A 22,398-nucleotide genomic window follows, 5' to 3' on the forward strand; every position below is an offset into this window, starting at 1 on the left:
CAAGAATTCATAAAGAGCTGCACATGTTTCCAAGATGATATATGATACGGTTCTTTCGCCAATTCGAAACTCCCACGATAAGTCTCTGAATGTATTTCCTGTGGCTAGATACCAGAGCGTAATGGTGAGCCTCTCAGCTGCAGATATTGGTTCCCCAAACGTTGTCTTTTGCTTCTGAATTCGGGGAGAGATTTCGTGCAAAAGATGGTTAAAGTGTTCTTCTGTTACACGCAGCCACCTCCTAGAAATAAACATGCAATTTGTTAATTAGATTTGTGCAGTTAGTACATTTAAGAGCATCAAACTCCCTACGTCCTGTTAATTGCAACGTACTTGTATGAAGTTGGATCCTCGCCTCTCAACTCCTGATTTAAATTTAAGAAGGCTCCTTTATGTGCTCGCCTTTTTATCCATCTTCTGGTAGGCCCCCACTTTCTTTGCCGTTTGTTTTCCTCTTCTTTTTCCTGCGACGCTAATATAATGGCACACACTGCATAATCCGTTTTATCTTCACAATCGCCCATTCTTTTCGTCTAATAACTAATACACGATAGAATTAATGATCTGACAGCACGCCTACTCAAAGGAAAGAACACAATGACACGGCTTCACATAGGTCGTAGTTTGCGGCTGCGTCATGCAGCATTGTTTCTCGAGCAAAACTGGCTCGTAGCCTTGGGGGGAAAAAGGCGGGGCTTTGGAGCGAGCTCGAGCGCAAGCTCGCTCCCGCTGCCTGTAGTTTGCAATGGGTCTTTCACCTTCCCGGTGAGGCGCCCCTTCACCTCACCATCGGGATCGCATTAAGTCCACGAATCCTGATGGATGGATTTTCTTCTACCGTACTTGTACAGTGTCTCCCTTAATGCTTTCATACAGTCGCTGCATACAGCAGGGATGCAGCTATTGCCATTTTTGAGCTCCCCTCACCTTATGCGGCAACCATAGATTCTCCAGTCCAGATTGAAAGTTTCAGCACCCGCTCTATAAGATGACTCCCAGCATATAAGACTACTCCCGCATATAAGATGACTCCTGTGCATAAGACGACTCCCGTGTATAAGACGACCCCTGGCTTTTGAGAATATTTTCTTGGGTTAAAAAATAGTCTTATACGGCAGAATATATGGTGCATTCTGCCTCTTGCCCAAGATTGGGATTCAAAGCAGCTTACAAACTAAAGGTAAACTAAAAATCAACATTAACACAGAATTAAACTCAGAATGTAAAAAATGCTTTCTATTGCCATGGGTTTATAAACCCTGTAGAAGGATTAATAATAAGCTCACTGACCTGCACATTGCATGAAAGTAAGCAAAAGTATCTGACACTCACCTAAGCCCCCAACTCCAAAACTTGTCATTTGTTGCTGAATGTCTTTACTGTGTCCTGCTGAAGCTGACTGTGACAGAACAACATTTATCTGGTCTCAGATTGGATTGTGGCTGAAATCTGGGAAAAGGCAAAGGCAGACTGTGATAGATTAGTTCCCTCATTGCACAAGATAAGGGCAAGTTACAGTTAGCCCGGGGGTATTTTAAAAAAACAGAGGCCGTCGGAGCAGGCAAATCTGGTTTTAAAAAACATCCCTCAGAATAAGTTTTCAAAAACAACATGAAGATGCTTAAAATGATCCCAAATTCTGATTAATTTCACCTTAGTACTTTATAAGAATGGCAGATGTCATTCGTCGACCTTGGGTTTTTCTCCTTGACTAGGTGTCAAGGGCATGTCAACATCATTGACAAGCAGCCTCATCACACCAGAGCATGGATCCATTTTAAATCCAGTTTCTGCCTCCTGAAGAATTCTGAGGTTTGCAGTTTAGTGAGGCTCAGGACCTATCCTCCTTAAACTACAAGCCCCAGAATTCTGCAGGAGGCAGAAATTGGATTTAAAGTGGATCCATGCTCTAGTGTGACGAGGTCCTTTAGGTGTCAGTTCCTGGAGGTGTTAACATCATGAGGAATTCTTGTTATGACAGATAATCTAGTGTCTCAAAATGTCATTAGGGCCAAGTGTCAGTCAAATCAAATCATTTATTTCGGTCATTGACCAGCACAGGAAATAGAGTCACATTTTCATACCTTTGGCTTAGTCTGCCTCAAATCGCAAGAGACTGCAGGTACAACAAATAGATGTAGCCAAGAGCGAGCCAAGTAAAAAGAAGTATCTGCTAAAAGTCATATGAAACTGACCCTGTAGTTGAACTGGAACATGATAGCTGAGGAGAAGAAGCCTAAACTGGTTTGGAGAGTTCACATTCTTATCCCACAAAGTCACAACTTTCAACTCCCCCCAAAAGTTCATTGGTGACCTTTCAGACTGACCTACTTCACAGAGCTGTTGTAAGGACAAAACCGGATGGTGGAAGATAGCCAAGGTGAGATATAAATGCAATGTGCAAAGAAAGCAATAAATACTAATAGCAAGGATGGTGGACACAGCTGTCTCATCTTTCACATTGATGCCTACCATCTTGAAAGATTATGGAGTTTAAGGATGGCTTTACCATTAGGCAGCATGAGGCATGATGTCAGATGCTGGACAGAGACCATCAAAAGATCCTGTTATTAATAGCCTTGCTCTGGTCCTGCAAATTCAGGGCTCTTGTCCTGAGTCAATAGCGCCATATTCCTATTGTGTGTTGTGTATCTTCAGGCTTTCCTTTTGCATATGACCATATCAGCAGCTGAACATCCACTTCCATCTTTTGTTCAATTGCATCCTTGGGCAGAACACAATAGTTATGCTTTTCTTTTCCCCAGTAACTGGTTGAGTGCCTTCTGACACCATTTTTATCTGCCAGCAGTGCCTCTTACTGCTGGTTTAGGGCCGGCCTTTAGGACAGCTGGTTAACCACCAGCAGCAGTAGATCTTTCCCAACCCAAATGTTGGCAATTTGAGCCAAGGTTGGGGTGAGCACCTGACCCTCAACCTATCTTACTGTCCACCTAAGCAGTTTGAAAACAGCTGTGAGCTGTGAGTAGAGAAATAAGGCTTTGCTTAAGTGGGGAGGTATGGCATCATAAGAAGCTGACAATCAAAGAATAGGAGGAAAGTCTGTGATCATAAAAGGCTCGTCGTCATAGAGCAACAGCATCACCCTGTGGCTGGAATCGAGCATAACCTCCAGGACGCCGAATGTGTTCTGTGAGCCACCTTGTGTCCCCTTTGGGGTGAGAAGTGTGGAATAAAAATGTAAATAAATAAATATATATTTTTTCAATTGTCTATTCATAGGCTTTTCAATATACGAGACACTCAAAGGTAGTTTACTATGCTACAAGAGTTAGTAACTAACAAGAATTGCACTATGAGAGCCATCACGGTGCAATTTCAAAGTGGTCTTATGGTGTACTGGTTTGAGTGTTGGAAAGGGATGTGAGGAGACAAGGGTCTTAGCCATGCACATTCACTGAATGAAAGGCAAAGTGAAAGGCACTCGTAGGCTACAAGGAAGCAAATTACAATTTCCTTGTCATATACTTCACTCTTCAAGACTAGGCTGCCAACTGTCGCCAAGAAAATGTTTCCTTCAGCTGCTTCCCAATGAAACAATATTGCTGGAATAGATTTGACAGCTGAACATACACTGTTTGAATTTAAAAGAGCTTTGAAAACCACCAGGCCTATCCATATGATTTTTAAATTACAAGTTTTAAAGTAAAGACTGATTGTTATAACATGTATTGGCCTTCTATGTTTTTAAACTGATATTTTGTTTTCAACTGAAGTTATGTCTTATTTTATAATTTGTTGTTCCCTGCCTTGATCCAAAGTGAAAGGCACGCATGAAATGATGATAATGATAGTCAATGGAAGTGGAAGAAGGTCAAATTTCAGTTTCTCTCTCTCTTGCAGGTGTGAGTGGATGAATTGATATTATTTATGCTTATTTGTTCAATATGTTATATGTTCTAAATCAATATGAAGCAGTAGTTTGAGTGCTGAACTCCAAGAGACTAGGATTAAATATTAGGCCTGGGTAACAACACAAAAATTTGTTTCTAAAATCGATTCGTTTTTGGGGGGTTTTTGCGTTTCGTTATTTAAAAGAATTACAAAATTTTCCTTTAAAAAAGTTCGGTATTTACGAAATTTCGTTATTATTAACGAATCGATTCGTTAAGATGGCGGACCCCCCGCGCATGCGCAAATCACTTCCGAAACTTCGTTATTGAAACCGGGTCGATTCGTTAAGTTGATAACGAATCGATTCGTTAAAATGGCGGATGCCATTCTTTTTTTAGAATATTTTTTGAATTTTTTAAAGAATAAAAGAAATATATTTATCAGAAATATTTAAAAATGGAAAATTAACAAAATACTTGCCCTGTTGTGGAGTGAACACAGCCACAGGACAGGGACAAACACACACACAGGCACACAAGTTTTTTTTCTTTTTTTAGAATATTTTTTGAATTTTTTAAAGAATAAAAGAAATATATTTATTAGAAATATTTAAAAATGGAAAATTAACAAAATACTTGCCCTGTTGTGGAGTGAACACAGCCACAGGACAGGGACAAACACACACACAGGCACACAAGTTTTTTTTCTTTTTTTAGAATATTTTTTGAATTTTTTAAAGAATAAAAGAAATATATTTATCAGAAATATTTAAAAATGGAAAATTAACAAAATACTTGCCCTGTTGTGGAGTGAACACAGCCACAGGACAGGGACAAACACACACACAGGCACACAAGTTTTTTTTCTTTTTTTAGAATATTTTTTGAATTTTTTAAAGAATAAAAGAAATATATTTATCAGAAATATTTAAAAATGGAAAATTAACAAAATGCTTGCCCTGCCCTGTTGTGGGGTGAAAACAGGGCAAAGCCTCCCCACTGCTCCCAGCAATGAATGAATGAATGAATGCAAGCACAAGCAATGAATGAATGAATGCAAGCAATGAATGAATGAATGAATGAATGCAAGCAAGCAGCCAAGAGCCAACCAAGCCTCCCTCCCGCACCTCCTGTCTCCTTCGCAATGAGCAATGCGGCCACGCGGAGCCGCTTTTAAAGGGCAGCCCGCCCAATCACAATGAGCCACGGTGCTTGGGAGCGCCGGATTGGCTCCTGGCGCACCCAGCATCCTCCATCCCTAAAACGTCATTTCCGAAATGGGCGGAAGCTCGTAAAAAAGATGGAGGATGCCGTTTCGATATTTAAAAACACTTCCGGGTTTGAAAATAAGTTTTGTAATCGTTTTGTAATTGTTAAAAATAACGAATATTTAACGAATTACAAAATTAACGAACGAAACCGCCCAGGCCTATTAAATATCACTCTGTGATTTTGGGCAAGTCCAACTTTCTGAACCTCATGGAAAGGTAATAACAAGCCCGCTCTGAACAAATCTTACCAAGAAAATTCCATGATAGTTTTGCCTTGGGCTTGCCCTAGGTCAGATACAATTTGGCCAAACTTCCCACACAGAACCCCCATGATCAACAGAAAATGCTGTGTTTTCCTGATGGTCTTTTGTGACGCTACTGACACCCCCCTTGAGACCCTCCCAGGGGTTCCAATCCCCAAGTTGAGAAACACTGCTCTAGAACATTTCCCAGAAAAAACTGTAAGCTTTCAGAAGATGTTCTGAAAGCTTACAGTTTTTGCAGAGATGCATGAGGGCTGGGAAGAAGGAGTAGTTTTTCTTGCAGAGTTAAGAGAGGTTGCAGTTGATTTAAACCCCCTCTTTTGTGCTACTATTCACAACAAGCAGCACCTCCTGGTAACCCTTATAGGAGTGGACTGATATTTTTTTAGAATGAGAAAAAGAGAAAAAGAATATATGCATAAACAAGAGTTTATTAACTTCACATTGTAGTGCAGAAATTAACAGGGGGGCAGAAAAATAGAGCAAATGCAAATGGGACATGGTCATCTTTTATAGATTCAGATGGGGGAAAAAACATAGTGAATTATCAGCCAAAGAACTATCCATCCAATTTGCCGTGGTCGGGTCCAGTTTAATCCAGGTTCCTCTACAGTTCATGTTTGCAGATGTAGGCATTGCGAGTACTGCACTGGATATCATTCCATTGCTTGAAACCTAAAAAGTGGGAGACAAAACATGTATTATTATTTTTGGGAGGAGGGGGGGAACCTTCAATATATTGTCAAGCTGTTACCAATATCAGAGTAAGAGGAGTAAAGCCTCTAGCCCTCAGGCTTGTCAATACTGTTCAGTAGTTGAATGAGAAAAAAATGTTATAGAGCCCAGAACATCATTGGGAGGTGAAGAGGCTATTCGAATATAGAGCAGAATGTGATGTGCACCTGAACCTTCATGACGAACTATGTTGTGAGGGATGGGCACTTTTGATGGCCTCTATGGATAGAGGACAGAGTCTGCAGAGCACCAGAAAGGTGAACATGGTAGAGATGAGGCCAGAAGGTGCTTGAGGTCTGCTGCCCCTTTGCATGCCTGGTTCTACCTTCTAGAAAATGGGTGGCCAGGTAGAAACTCAATTACAGAGTTGCTTTTGTGGATCAGGGATTTCAACTAAGGGACGGTTGTGGAGGTAGTCAATTGTTGCTACCTGGCCTCAGCTGAACTATCTTCAGCTTGTGTTACCTCTGCAAGCTGAACAAGTTGGCCATTGCTAGTTTGACCCTTGCTAGAACTGTAACTGATAAAACACTGAGCACCACAAAAAACAGATACACTGGATCTTTCTCAGTCATTTCTTGGTTTGCTTACCTGTGGAAAGTCGAAGTTCTACACAGTGCTCAGAGTTAAAGTAGTTGTCGGGCTGGTTGGGCATCCATGCATTGTAGTTGTAGACTGATTCATCAGCCCACCTCCATTTCCTGGTCTGTAGAAAAGAGATAAATGTTTGAGGAATAAGTTCTATTGAACGTAGTAATACTTGCTTCTAATGCTATATCTGGGGTTAATAAAAAACTATGTGGCCCTCAATGTCACCACTAAATTGCTGGTGTAAAGGAGGAATTCTGCCAAAGGAGAGAAAAACAGAGGCATCTACTCTCCATGGATAGTTCCAGTCTAGCTTCTCAAGGAAAAGAATTCCAAAGCATGGGAACAGTCCTGTGATCCTCAAGAAGTGACCCATGGGCGTGCTAAGGTGAGGAGGAAGGCTCTATAGCAAATGTTGAAAAAATGGACCCAAATTCTGCTATCCCTCCCCTGTTTCACTAGGATTTCAATTGAAAACAATATAGAAGATCAATGTGGGACCCAGTCTACAAAACTGCTCAAATAAAGATGGAATTTCATCAATGGCAGGTCTCTACACAGTAATGAAAACTTGGATGGTAGAAGAAAGAAGCTTACATGACGAACATTATGGAGCCCAATCCAGACATTGCTTGGTTCTTGTTGGTAAGCGGAGATGTGTTCGGCCACCAGAAGGGTCTCTGCCTTGGTGAGGACAGAGGCAAGATGGGCTCCACGGCCATAGCTCTGGCACTCAATCTGAGGAGGGAGGAGAAAAATCAAGAGTGTTTCTCACTGCCATGTTTCACCAGCAGGACTGGTGCAGGACCATCTTTTAAAATCATTGAATCTATTAATTATTATAAGGAACATCGTCCAATGGAAATGATCAATAATCAAGAGATGCCTCACACATGTAGAATTCTAACCCGTCGCACACATGTATAACTCCAACTTGGCTTCCCAAACCCACTTTTCAACTTCCCCAGGTGACTATTTTATGGTCAGAGGAGAATCAGAGAAGAAGCCACGGAGAATGGGAAATAGGTGACTACTTCCCCAATAATCAAAAGAGAGTCTTACAATGGAATAAGCCCAAAATATGCCATTGAAACTCAAATATTTAATTATTCTGAAGGGCTTTCACCATTGTAACTCAGTGTCAGCCCTCATTTAGATTTGTGGTTTTCAACCTTCAGGTGATTTGGGCTTCTACTTCCCGAAGTTCCTTCCCATAAAATCAATGGTGAATGTGATGTGAAGTCCTGAACATTTAGAGGACCAAAGATTGAGAACTATACTTATAGATGATACATTAATTCCTGCTTTGGCTGAAGAGAAGTACTTCTTACCTCAGCCTCTTGCCATGTCAGCTTGTTATCGAAAAAGGCATAGCAGTTGCCCTGGTTTTGAAGCCATTCCCTGGCACAAGTGTCAGCTTTGGCTGCATAGAAGCAGGAGGTCAGAAAGAAAACAGAAAGAAAAAGAGCATGGAGTTTAGCACAACTAATAACAACATATCTGAGAAGAAAACCCAACCTGACCCATCCCCTGGTAATATGGGCTTGCAGAGTTTTCCCCCAAATGATCCTATTTTGTGAAACAAAGGGATCAGCCATTGTTCGTCCTTATTAAAGGTATGCATGCTAGCAATATTTTCTAAAGGGACTCACTTTCTGGGAAGGAACTGGAGATCAGGAAGCCAAGAACGCAAAGGCTGAAGAATTTGAGGGACCTCATCTTCTCGCTGGCCTTAAAAGTAGAAAGAAAATGAAGTTTTATGAAGTTCATTGAAACCTTCACCTTATTTTACAATGTAAAGGAAATAGGGGAGTTAGATTTTAAGCATCATATATGTCAGTCACCTCAGGGCCCTTCCACACAGCCCTATATCCCAGAATATCCAGGCAGAAAATCCCACATTATCTGAGTGTCGACTCAGATAATCCAGTTCAAAGCTGATATTGTGGGATTTATTACCTTGATATTCTGGGATATAGGGCTGTGTGGAAGAGCCCTCCGATACCTCCCATTAGATGGAAAACTACAATAAAGGCAATTTTTTTGCTACAAGTAATAGAAAACCTTCTCCATGTTTTGGTTTGACCCAGTTCTGCCACAAGTTCCTTTGTGGATTCAAGAACCCTGGTTTGGCAGAGTTTGCTGTATTTTGAGCAGTTTTCTAATTTTACCCAGGCTGGATAATTCAGACTTTGGTCCCTTCCACACAGCTGAATAAAATCTCACAATATATGTTTTGAACTGGAATATATGGCAGTGTAGACTCAGATAACACAGTTCAAAGCAGATATTGTGGCATTTTCTACCTTGATATTCTGGGTTATGTGGCTATGTGGAAGAACCCAATGAATAACTGAAACACAGAAATGGATGACACCACAGAGATATCCAATCCAACCCTGTGTTGCGGGAATACATACTTGATGCATTCCTGACAGATGGCCATCCAGGCTCTGATTGAAAAACTACAACGAAAGAGACTTCATTACCCTACCAGGCTTTGTATTCCACAGCTCTTGCCATCAGGGAGTTCTTCCTACTGTTGCAATGGAATCTCTTACTCTGAGTTTGAATCTGTTGAAGCTTGTTCCCTATTCATTTTGAGATCCTTTCAAATATTTCAACATGGCTACCTTGTTCCTTTAGATCATTTTGGCTATCCTTTTCTGTTTTTTTTGCTCCAGAGTATTGTTTCTTGGCATTTATACCCAATCTTTACAGTTTTATTTATACCCAATCTTTATAGTTTGGGTATAAATAAAACCTAATTTCTTTTCTCAATCGAGATAGCTTTGTCAAACCAGAAAGATTCTATTCTACAAACTATAGTCTGCAATAACTCCTCATTCTCAAGGCTTGTTGTTCATCTCCCTGTGGTTCTTACCTACTCACCTGGTGGCAATGTTCTCCTGAGTGGACAGGTGTGGTGGATACCTGACCGGGGACCTTGTCTGATGGTGGTCTCTCCCTTTCTAGGTGCCTCTTAAATACAGTAGTTTCCAGATAGACATGATGTAATGCAAGGACGCTTCAAGGAAATCCTGGTTCTCTCTCTTACATTTTTGCACAATCTGGGGTCAAAGTGATTGAACACAGTTTACAACACTGACCATTTTCTTTGCAGAAAGGTCATCTTGTTCCTCTCTTCACTGAAACATAGCATCATAGAATCATAGAATCAAAGAGTTGGAAGCGACCTCACGGGCCATCCAATCCAACTCCCTGCCAAGAAGCAGGAATATTGCATTCAAATCACCCCTGACAGATGGCCATCCAGCCTCTGTTTAAAAGCTTCCAAAGAAGGAGCCTCCACCACACTCCGGGGCAGAGAGTTCCACTGCTGAACGGCTCTCACAGTCAGGAAGTTCTTCCTCATGTTCAGATGGAATCTCCTTTCTTGTAGTTTGAAGCCATTGTTTCGTGTCCTAGTCTCCAAGGAAGCAAAAAACAAGCTTGCTCCCTCCTCCCTGTGGCTTCCTCTCACATATTTATACATGACTATCATATCTCCTCTCAGCCTTCTCTTCTTCAGGCTAAACATGCCCAGAATGGGAAGAGTTTGACAAGTAATGTCAAACTCTTCCCATTCTGCATCCCTGTCTTTGGATGTGGACCAATTATTGATGGCCATCCTTGAAGGTGAATGATCATTTTCCATCGTCCATTTGATTTCAGATCTAAAGAGTGGTTTGATTCTAGATGGGAACACTTTTGCCCTTCTTCTTGGTATCAAAATCCTCTCATAATAATAAGCAATAATCTCCCTCTGAATATTTTGGTCTGTTGTGACACTTTGTGAAACCCATTATGAGCCGATCTTTCAATATCCAAGAGCCTCAATAATTGAACACACACTTTCAATGATTACCAAAATGTTGTAATGCACCAATCTACACAAATAATGGAATCCACATGATTCAACATGTCTGGAGTGTTAGCAGGGCCGTAGCCAGAAAAAAATTTCAGGGAGGGTTGAAAATTTGGGGGGGGGGGGGGAGTTGAAATCTGCCTCTTAGCTCACGCTGAAGCGAAGAGCACAGCAGGGGCAGAGCAGCCTTCAATAGCCTGCAACTCTGCCCCTGTCAATCACCTCCACCAAGTCTGGCCTCCTTAATGAGGGCATTCAACACCCCCCCCCCCCAACTTGGTTGCTTCGCTACATCGGCTATTGCTGCAAGTAAGCTCTCTAGTCTCCTGCCCAACTGTGTTCCTATTGATTGCATGATTCCCACATATTGCACATAAACTGTTGTAGCTCAGCAGGCGGGGGTGATGGGTTCATTGAAGATACAGAAGGGTTTGTGGGATTTCCTGGGATTCATAATGTTGAAGATTCAGGCCAGGAAAATGAAACTGGCTCAGACAGTGCAGACCTCCAAGACCAGTCACAGGAGTCAGAAATAACATCATCATCATCATCATCATCATCATCATCATCATCATCATCATGGGTACTTTTACCCCACCCTTCTCAACCCCCGAGGGGGGACTCAGGGCGACTTACAAAAAAGGCACAATTTGATGCCTACATAGAATACATATACATATAAAAACAGCAATTATCACAGTTAAAACAGTCAGTATATAACACAATCAATAAAAATAAGAACACAATCAATAAAAACTAATCTCAAGCTCAGCGTTCATCTTTCAGAGTTCCATAATTCCATTCCACTTTGTCAATTCCTGTCCATTGTCGAAATCCTTCTTTATCTGCCCGATTGTCTGAATGCCTGGTCCCAAATCCATGTTTTCAGGTTTTTCCTGAAGGAAAGGAGGGATGTCGCTGTTCTAATTTCCCTGGGGAGTGAATTCCACAGGTGAGGGGCCACCACCGAGAAGGCCCTGCTCCTTGTCCCCGCCAATCTCACTTGTGAAAGAGGCAAGGTCGAGAGCAGGACCTCCCCAGAAGATCTTAGAATTCGAGGTGGGATGTAGGGGGAGATCCGTTCGGACAGATACACTGGGCCGAACTGGATCAGCAGCCAGTGGAGCTGACACAACAGGGAGGTGGTATGCTCCCTGTATGATGCTCCGGTGAGCAATCTGGCTGCCTCTCGCTGGACTAGTTGGAGTTTCCGAACAGTCTTCAAAGGCAACCCCACATAGAGTGCGTTGCAGTAATCTAATCGGTAAGGGGTCCATGGAAGAGCTAAGTGAAACAGAAAGCTCCCAAGGGAAAGCACCTGGAGTTACAGAGATCAGCAAAAGTTTTCATTTACGGATCAAAGCTGAGAACCATCTACGTAGGTCAGAGAGATTACACGGGAAAGAGACAGAGAAAATTTGTGGGAAATGACATGATTTCATGGGTGCTTATTAACAGCCAGTTGTTTACCTTAAAATTCGTTTAGGCAATGTTGGCTTTTGAGTGAGAAGTTAGGCCTGAGTTCCCTGGTCATTGTGTCAAGTCAAGTCCTGGTTTTGGATTCAAGTATCCTGGAAGTTATCTATATCTTTGTTTTATGATTCCTGCTTAATTTTTTTCTTAGTATACTTTTTGCATATTGGATTTATACTATGGTTGTGATTTTTGGCTATTCCTGGACTGTGTTACCTTTGGATTTTTATGAGACATTTAGCTTCCTGTGTGCTTCTCACTTATTGCTAAATCTTTTTGAATTATTCCTCTTTTTCTTTATTTTTCATATATGTTATGTGTTTTTACAATAAACTGTTTGCTTATATTCTGGACTCTTGTGTGGTGCTGTGGTCATGGGTGGCTCCAGGCCTGGGGTGCAATACAAATATTCATAGATGTCCACCACACTTTCATTTTTGTTAGCCAAGAATTCAATTACAGCTCCTAACTTCTAATGGGACTCTGCAAGAGACATAATTTTGCCAGTTAACTACACCTCTACAATCTGTTGGAATGACTTGGTACACACATGGGAGAAACATCTGATTCCAAGCATTCAAAAGTGCACTTTCTGTCTTTGTTACTGGGTGAGAAAGCAAATGTGGGGTCTTACTTTTTAATGATCCTGGGACTATGGCACAAAATATACATCAGCAATATTCAAGCATTTTCACTGTCATTGCCATGCCATGAAAATTCAATAGGGCAGTAGCATTCCTAAATGAAAAGGTGTCCTATTTTGGAGCTGCTACTCTATTGCCAGATTTTCATGGCCTGATAGTAGCAATAAAGGGAATCCCCCAGTGCATTGCACCAATGAACTCTTCCCCGCTTAAGAGTTTGGCTGAAGCTAGAGAGATCTGAGCCTATGCAGCTGGAACTGGGTCCAAACTGCCCAGAGCTCTCTCTTGAAGGTCAGCTTCAAAGACTAATCAATCAAAAGTGAAATTAGATTTGTATGCTTCATATCACAGTGTTGTGCTAATGTATTTTGCATATTCTTGATCTCTTATTGTCATGAAGAAGGAAATATCACACACATCTTCTAATGCCATCTTTTCAAGAACAAACTAAGAGGAAATGTCAAGTCATACATTTGTGTGAACATGTTCTATTGCATCTCTCTGGTTCCGACTAAATTATTCCCTATTCTGCCCCTGCTTTCCTGTTCATGTGGTCGCCTTTTGTGTGGAAAACAGTTGAGGTCTTTAATGAAATTCACAGCACGAGACACTTCATTTTTGTAAGGTTTAGGGCAGTGTTTCTCAACCTGGGGGTCGGGACCCCCAGAGGGGTCACGAGGGGGTGTCAGGGAGGTCGCCAAAGACCATCAGAAAACATAGTATTTTCTGTTGGTCATAGGGGTTCTGGGTGGGATGTTTGGCCCAATTGTATCATTGGTGGGGTTCTGAATGCTCTTTGATTGTAGGTGAACTATATATTCCAGCAACAACAATCTCAAATGTCAAGGTCTATTTTCCCCAAACCCCACCACTGTTCTCATTTGGGCCTATTGAGTATTCGTGCCAAGTTTAGTCCAGATCCATTTTTGTTTGAGTCTACAATGCTCTCTGGATGTAGGTGAACTACAACTCCAAAACTCAAGGTTAATACCCACCAAACCCTTCCAGTATTTTCTGTTGGCCATGGGAGTTTTGTTTGCCAAGTTTGGCTCAATTCCATCATTGGTGGAATTCAGAATGCTCTTTGATTGTAGATGAACTATAAATCCCAGCAACTACAACTCCCAAATGACAAAATTACTTCCCCTCTCCTAATCCCACAAGTATTCAAATTTGGGTGTATCAAGTATTTGTACCAAATTTGATCCAGTGAATGAAAATGCATCCTGCATATTAGATATTTACATTATTTTTCATAAGAGTAGCAACATTGCAGTTATGAAATGTTATGGTTGGGGGTCACCACAAAATGAGGAACTGTATTAAGGGGTCATGGCATTAAGAAGGTTGAGAAACATTGGTTTAGGGGCACAGGACCCCTGCAAAAGTGCAAATTATAAATGAAAAATAATTACAATTTACCCTCATTTGAAAACAATGCCCTAAGCAAATGCAGCTAATGATTAAGGTGTTACATTTAATGATAACATGAGTCCCGGCCTTCATGGCATTATCAGATGCTGTCTCTTGGGACAATATCACATTAGTGTTTTAAAGCCAGAGCTCTCTCTTTGCAATTGTGTGGCTGCCTCCTGCTGAATTCTGGGCCTTGTAGTTTGGAATTTTCAGCCAAAGAGGTCTTCTCTGAACAATAATAATAATAATAATAATAATAATAATAATAATAATATACTTTATTTATATTCCATTCTATCTACCCAAGGGGACTCAGAGTGGATTACAGAATACATATATGTCAAACATTCAATATTGTTATAAAATTAACAACAAAGACAGTCAGTACATAGACAGAGGCAAAGGCTTCCCTTTTTTCATCTCTGTCATCTGTGCTCAATTCCAGCCATGGGGAGGTGCTGTTGTTCAATGTTTCATGCCAAGGAGCCTGTTGTCTGTGGATGCCTTCTTGATTGAATTGCCAGAATATCTTCATAGGCACCTTTCACCTCCCTGCCAAAGCAGTACCTATTTATCTATTAAAATTACTGTTTTTGAACTGTTAGGTAAGCAGAAGCTAGGGCTGACAGCGGGAGCTTACCCCGACCCATGGCTTTGAACTGCCAACCTTCCGGTTAACAATTTTTTTCTGCAGCTGGCGGTTTAACCCGCTGTGTTGACATTACCCATGTTTGAAACTATGTTTTCCAGAACCCTGCATGTGGAAGCCACATGGTAGCAAAGAAGGTGCACCCACTTTAAAATGCTAATGTGATATTGTTTGAGTTGCATCTACACTGTAGAATTAATGCAATCTGTCATCCCTAAAACTTCCATGTCTCGACACTATGGAATCCCAGAAGTTGCAGTTTGGTGAAGCACTGGCACTTTTGGTAGAGAGTTTACATTACATTAAACCACAGCAATTAAATCTGGTAAAACTGCATTTATTCTGCAATGTAGACTCAAGTGTTGGCCACAAAATCTCAGGGCATGGGATGCTTTTGCCTGGCTAACCTTGGTGTGCCATCAAACATTGTCGAACTGCAGCTTGCAAAAGCTTCAAATAGCAAGAGCAAAGTGGAAAGGTCGTGGGGGATGCAGTCTTAAAATGTACAGCTTGTCCCCAAGTTACAAAAAACTTCTTAAACCAAATTTGTATGTAAGTTGGAACAAGTACATTTTAAAGTGTAACTCCAGCCGTGTGTGTGTATTTTGGATATATAGGGAAGAGTTAACACCCTTATGGTGTTTGTTTTGCTTTCTGTGCCCCTGTTGAGAAGATTTTACCTCACTTTCTGTACCTGTGGTAATTGGATTTGAAAATGTTCATTTCTTGTGGAAACATGGATTGGTAAAAAAAGGTTCATTGGAGACACCTTTTCCCCATGATAACTCTTTCAAAAGTGAATTTCCCTTCTGAGGGGTAGTTTTCTCTCACTTCCCGTTGTCTCACCACCATTAATAACTATGAATAATATGTAAGTTGGATGTTTGTAACTCGGGGACTGCTTGTACAAAGGGCCAAAGTTAGAATCCAACCACTCTTCATATATTTAGAGCATGTACTTCCACAAATAACCATCAGATATTGTTCCACATTCAACCACACTCGGGGATCTGGGGAAAAAGTTTGACATGACTTTTCTCAATGAAGTAAAGAACAACATGATATCTTTTCTGTAACGAAAATGGTCAGTGTTGTAAATTGAGTTCGATCACTTTGACCCCAGATTGTGCAAAAGTTGAAGAGAAAGAACCAGGATTTCCTTGAAGCATCCTTGTATTGCACCATGTCTATCTGGAGACTACAGTATATAAGAGGCACCCAGAAAGGTAAAAAACATCATCAGAAAAGGTCCCAGTTCAGGTATCTACCACACTTGTCCACTCAGGAGAACATTGCCACCAGGTGAGTAGCTGAGATGATGATCCTTAAGATGAGTATTTGAGAACCATGGGGGAATGAGCCACAAGTCTTGCCATGAAGAGTTATACCGGACTATAGTTTGTAGGATGAAATATTTTTGGTTTGATAAAGTTATCTCAGTCTGAGACCAGGAATTATGTTTTATACCCAAGATGTATAGATTGCCAGAAAAGATATGGTAGCACTAATAAGGAGCATGGGTTCAAACTAAAACTGATGCTGAGAAAAATGGCTCTGGAGCAAAGAAACAGAGAAGTCATCACACTAGAGAATGAATCCACGTTAAATCCGGTTGCTGCCTCCAGCAGAATTCTGTTGTTTGTAGTTTAGGGAGGAGACTTTAACAGCCTCATTAATCTACAAACCCCAGAATTTTGCAGGAGGCAGAAACCAGATTTTAAGTGGATTCATTCTCTAGTGTGATGAAGCAGTAAGTTAACCAAAATGGCTAAAAGTGTAGAAGCCAAGCCTTATGAGGAGCAGATTTAGGAATTGTTCATGTTTAGCCTGGAGAAGGGAAGGTTAAGAAGGGGCATGTCGACTATATGTTAAAATATTTGAAAGGGTCTCGCACAGAGGAGGGAGCAAGCTTGTTTTTTTTTTCCTGTTCTGGGACTTAGAACAAGAGATTCAAACTATAGTATAAGCGACTCTGCTGCAACAATAGGAAGAATGTCCTGATGGTAAGTGAATGGAAAGCCTTGTAGGGTAGTTTTTAGGAGTGCTTTGAATGTGTATTCCTGTAAGACAGGCATTGGATTGAATCCTTGTTGTGGTCTCTTTCGATTTTATGATTCATAGATTCTAAGTCTGAATTACCCAGCCTGGATACATTTGGAAAACTTGAAATACAACTAATTCATAGAATCATTGAGTTGGAAGAGACCTTGTGGGCCATCCAGTCCAACCCTCTGCCAAGAAGCAGGAAAATTGCATTCAAAGCACCCCCCAAAAAATGGTCATCTAGCTTCTGTTTAAAAGCCTCCAAAAAAGGAGCCCCCATTCTTTCAAGTACACACTCAATGGCATATATGAGTGAACCATGACAAAAAAAATCTAACTCACCTATTTCCTTTACATTATGAAATAAGATGAAGGATGCAATGCACATACCCCTTGAACTTCATAAAACTCTTTTTCTTTCAAGGCCAACGAGAAGATGAGGTCCCTCAAATTCTTCAGCCTTTGCGTTCTTGGCTTCCTGATCTCCAGTTCCTTCCCAGAAAGTGAGTCCCTTTAGAAAATATTGCTAGCAGGCATACCTTTAATAAGGACGAACCATTGCTGATCCTTTTGTTTCACAAAATAGGATCATTTGGGGGAAAACTCTGCAAGCCCATATTACCAGGGGATGGGTCAGGTTGGGTTTTCTTCTCAGATATGTTGTTATTAGTTGTGCTAAACTCCATGCTCTTTTTCTTTCTGTTTTCTTTCTGACCTCCTGCTTCTATGCAGCCAAAGCTGACACTTGTGCCAGGGAATGGCTTCAAAACCAGGGCAACTGCTATGCCTATTTTGATAACAAACTGACATGGCAAGAGGCTGAGGTAAGAAGTGTTTCTGTCCAGCCATGGCATGAATGAGTGTGTCATTTATAAGTATAGTTCTCAATCTTTGGTCCTCTAAATGTTCAGGACTTCACATCACATTCACCATTGGTCTTATGGGAAGGAACTTCAGGAAGTAGAAGTCCAAATCACCTGAAGGTTGAAAATCACAAATCTAAATGAGGGCTGACAGTGAGTTACAATGGTGAAAGCCCTTCAGAATAATTAAATATTTGAGTTTCAATGGCATATTTTGGGCTTATTCCATTGTAAGACTCTCTTTTGATTATTGGGGAAGTAGTCACCTATTTCCCATTCTCCGTGGCCTCTTCTCTGATTCTCCTCTGGCCATAAAATAGTCACTTGGGGAAGTTGAAAAGTGGGTTTGGGAAGCCAAGTTGGAGTTAGATATGTGTGAGATGGGTTATAATTCTACATGTGTGAGGCATCTCTTGATTCTTGATCATTTCCATTGGATGATGTTCCTTATAATAATTAATAGATTCAATGATTTTAAGAGATGGTCCTGCACCAGTCCTGCTGGTGAAACATGGCAGTGGGAAACACTCTTGATTTTTCTCCTCCCTCCTCAGATTGAGTGCCAGAGCTATGGCCGTGGAGCCCATCTTGCCTCTGTCCTCACCAAGGCAGAGACCCTTCTGGTGGCTGAACACATCTCCGCTTACCAACAAGAACCAAGCAATGTCTGGATTGGGCTCCATAATGTTCGTCATGTAAGCTTCTTTCTTCTACCATTCCGAGTTTTCATTACTGTGTAGAGACCTGCCATTGATGAGATTCCATCTTTATTTGAGCAGTTTTGTAGACTGGGTCCCACATGATCTTCTATATTGTTTTCAATTGGAGTCCTAGTGAAACAGGGGAGGGATAGCAGAATTTGGGTCCATTTTTTCAACATTTGCTATAGAGCCTTCCTCCTCACCTTAGCACTCCCATGGGTCACTTCTTGAGGATCACAGGACCGTTCCCATGCTTTGGAATTCTTTTCCTTGACAAGCTAGACTGGAACTATCCGTGGAGAGTAGATGCCTCTGTTTTTCTCTCCTTTGGCAGAATTCCTCCTTTACACCAGCAATTTAGTGGTGACATTGAGGGCCGCATAGTTTTTATTAACCCCAGATATAGCATTAGAAGCAAGTATTACTACGTTCAATAGAACTTATTCCTCAAACATTTATCTCCTTTCTACAGACCAGGAAATGGAGGTGGGCTGATGAATCAGTCTACAACTACAATGCATGGATGCCCAACCAGCCCGACAACTACTTTAACTCTGAGCACTGTGTAGAACTTCGACTTTCCTCAGGTAAGCAAACCAAGAAATGACTGAGAAAGATCCAGTGTATCTGTTTTTCGTGGTGCTCAGTGTTTTATCAGTTACAGTTCTAGCAAGAGTCAAACTAGCAATGGCCAACTTGTTCAGCTTGCAGAGGTAACACAAGCTGAAGATAGTTCAGCTGAGGCCAGGTAGCAACAATTGACTACCTCCACAACCTTCCCTTAGGTGAAATCCCTGATCCACAAAAGCCACCCATTTTCTAGAAGGTAGAACCAGGCATGCCAAGGGGCAGCAGGCCTCAAGCACATTCTGGCTTCATCTCTACCATGTTCACCTTTCTGGTGCTCTGCAGACTCTGTCCTCTATCCATAGAGGCCATCAAAAGTGCCCATCCCTCACAGCATAGTTCATCATGAAGGTTCAGGTGCACATCACATTCTGCTCTATATTAGAATAGCCTCTTCACCTCCCAATGATGTTCTGGACTCGATAACATTTTTTCTCATTCAACTACTGAAAAGTATTAACAAGCCTGAGGGCTAGAGGCTTTACTCCTCTTACTCTGATATTGGTAACAGCTTAACAATATACTGAAGGTTCCCCCCTCCTCTCAATAATAATAATACATGTTTTGTCTCCCACTTTTTAGGTTTCAAGCAATGGAATGATATCCAGTGCAGTACTCGCAATGCCTACATCTGCAAACATGAACTGTAGAGCAACCTGGATTAAACTGGACCCAACCACGACAAATTGGATGGATTGTTCTTTGGCTGATAATTCACTATGTTTTCCCCCCATCTGAATCTATAAAAGATGACCATGTCCCATTTGCATTTGCTCTATTTTTCTGCCCCCCTGTTAATTTCTGCACTACAATGTGAAGTTAATAAACTCTTGTTTATGCATATATTCTTTTTCTCTTTTTCTCATTCTAAAAAAAATATATCAGTCCACTCCTGTAAAGGTTACCAGGAGGTGCTGCTTGTTGTGAATAGTAGCACAAAAGAGGGGGTTTAAATCAACTGCAACCTCTCTTAACTCTGCAAGAAAAACTACTCCTTCTGCCCAGCCCTCATGCATCTCCGCAAGGCAGGGCAGAACCTTTCATGTTCTGAAAGCTTACAGTCTTTTCTGGGAAATGTTCTAGAGCAGTGTTTCTCAACCTGGGGGTCGGGACCCTTGGGGGGTGTCAGAGGGATCACCAAAGACCATCAGAAAACACAGCATTTTCTGTTGATCATGTGGGTTCTGTGTGGGAAGTTTGGCCCAATGCTATCATTGGTGGGGTTCAGAATGCTCTTTGGTTGTAGATGAACTATAAATCCCAGTAACCACAATTCCCAAATGTCAAGGTTTATTTTCCCCAAACTCCACCAGTGTTCACATTTGGGCATATTGAGTATTCATGCTAAGTTTGTTCCAGACCATCATTGTTTGAGTCCACAGAGCTCTCTATGTATAGGTGAACTACAACTCCAAAACTCAAAGTCAATGCCAAATGCTTCCAGTATTTTCTGTAGGTCATGGGGGTTCTATATGCCAAGTTTGGTTCAATTACATCATTGGTGGAGTTCAGAATGCTCTTTGATTGTAGGTGAACTATTAATCCCAGCAACTGCAAATCCCAAATGAAAAAATCTGTTTTAAGGGGTCGCAGCATTAGCAAAGTTGAGAAACACTGTTCTGGAGGCACATGCCAGAGGTGGGCAGAGCCTTGTAAAGAAGGGTAGGGGCATCTTCCACACTTATTCCCACACTCATATATCCGTACATACATGCACACATTCATTCATATATAGCCATGTTGTTGCGTGCCACCAAGTTGTATCTGACCTAGGGCAAGCCCAAGGCAAAACTATCATGGAATTTTCTTGGTAAGATTTGTTCAGAGCGGGCTTGCCATTGCCTTCCCATGAGGTTCAGAAAGTTGGACTTGCCCAAAATCATAGAGTGAAATTTAATCCTAGTCTTTGGGAGTTCAGCACTCAAACTACTACTTCATATTGATTTAGAACATATAACGTATCGAACACATAAGCATAAATAATATCAATTCATCCACTCACACCTGCAAGAGAGAGAGAAACTGAAATTTGACCTTCTTCCACTTCCATTGACTATCATTATCATCATTTCATGAGTGCCTTTCACTTTGGATCCAGGCAGGGAACAATGACAAATTATAAAATAAGACATAACTTCAGCTCAAAACACAATCTCAGTTTAAAGAACATATAAGGCCAATACATGTTATAATAATCAATCTATACTTTAAAACTTAAAATAATTTAAAAATCATATGGATAGGCCTGGTGGTTTTCAAAGCTCTTTTAAATTCAAACAGTTGTCAAATCTATTCCAGAAATATTGTTTCATTGGGAAGCAGCTGAAGGAAAAGTTTTCTTGGTGACAGTTGGCAGCCTAGTCTTGAAGAGTGAAGTATATGACAAGGAAATTGTAATTTGCTTCCTTGTAGCCTAAGAGGGTCACCCAATGAATGTGCACATTCATCCAGTGAATGTGCACCCAGTGAATGTGCATAGATATTGACAAGATGGAATGTGTCCAGAGGAGGGTGACTAAAATGATCAAGGGTCTTGAGAACAAGCCCTGTGAGGAGCAGCTTAAGGAGCTGGGCATGTTTAGCCTGAAGAAGAGAAGGCTGAGAGGAGATATGATAGCCATGTATAAATATGTGAGAGGAAGCCACAGGGAGGAGGGAGCAAGCTTGTTTTCTGCTTCCCTGGAGACTAGGACGCGGAACAATGGCTTCAAACTACAAGAAAGGAGATTCCATCTGAACATGAGGAAGAACTTCCTGACTGTGAAAGCCGTTCAGCAGTGGAACTCTCTGCCCTGGAATGTGGTGGAGGCTCCTTCTTTGGAAGCTTTTAAACAGAGGCTGGATGGCAATCTGTCAGGGGTAATTTAAATGCAATATTACTGCTTCTTAGCGGGGGGTTGGACTGGATGGCCCATGAGGTCTCTTCCAACTCTGTGATTCTATGATTTTATAATTCTATGACCCTTGTCTCCTGGCATCCCATTCCAACACTCAGACCAGTACGCCATAGGACCACTTTGAAATTGCACCATGATGGCTCTCATAGCGCAATTCTTGTTAGTTTATAACTCTTGTAGCACCGGTAAACTACCTTTGAGTGCCATGCAGCCCAACAAAACCTACAACAACCCATAACTATTGTGTTCTGCCCAAGGATGCAACTGAACTAAAGATGGAAGTGAGTGTTCAGCTGCTGGTGTTCACCATATGCAAAAGGAAAGTCTGTAGATACACAACACTTATAATAGGAATATGGTGCCGTTGAGAATTTGCAGGACCAGAGCAGGGCTGTTAATCCTTTAAATGATCCTCTTTGATCCTTTAAATGTTCAGAACTACAATTCTTAGAATGTCTCAACATTGTCCTTCCTGTAAGAAACCCCAGGAAATCATAGTCCAAAACATC

At 41.3% G+C, this 22,398-nt stretch overlaps 1 protein-coding gene and 1 pseudogene across 1 annotated transcript; one reads left to right on the plus strand and one right to left on the minus strand.

Moving 5' to 3' along the window:
• Positions 1-5,992: 5,992 nt before the first annotated feature.
• On the minus strand, positions 5,993-8,427 carry LOC132779337 (C-type lectin Cal-like). The gene is made up of 5 exons (XM_067469473.1): positions 8,376-8,427; positions 8,040-8,131; positions 7,306-7,446; positions 6,712-6,826; positions 5,993-6,060 (listed from the first exon to the last, which is right to left on the minus strand). The coding sequence occupies exons 1-5, from the start codon at positions 8,425-8,427 to the stop codon at positions 5,993-5,995; spliced, it is 468 nt and encodes a 155-aa protein (XP_067325574.1).
• Positions 8,428-17,169: 8,742 nt separating this feature from the next.
• Positions 17,170-19,642, plus strand: LOC132779338 (C-type lectin Cal-like; annotated as a pseudogene).
• The last annotated feature ends 2,756 nt before the right edge of the window (positions 19,643-22,398 follow it).

Source organism: Anolis sagrei, chromosome 6, assembly GCF_037176765.1.
Source record: "Anolis sagrei isolate rAnoSag1 chromosome 6, rAnoSag1.mat, whole genome shotgun sequence".
In the NCBI taxonomy this organism is placed as follows: Eukaryota; Metazoa; Chordata; class Lepidosauria; order Squamata; family Dactyloidae; genus Anolis; species Anolis sagrei.

Excerpts from the sequence above, each read along its gene's own strand:
- LOC132779337 (XM_067469473.1), bottom strand. The coding sequence starts at position 8,427 with ATGAGGTCCCTCAAATTCTTCAGCCTTTGCGTTCTTGGCTTCCTGATC. Across the intron at positions 8,132-8,375 it reads TCTTGGCTTCCTGATCTCCA|CCAAAGCTGACACTTGTGCC; the intron begins GTTCCTTCCCAG and ends GCTTCTATGCAG. Across the intron at positions 6,827-7,305 it reads GGCTCCATAATGTTCGTCAT|ACCAGGAAATGGAGGTGGGC; the intron begins GTAAGCTTCTTT and ends TCTTTTCTACAG.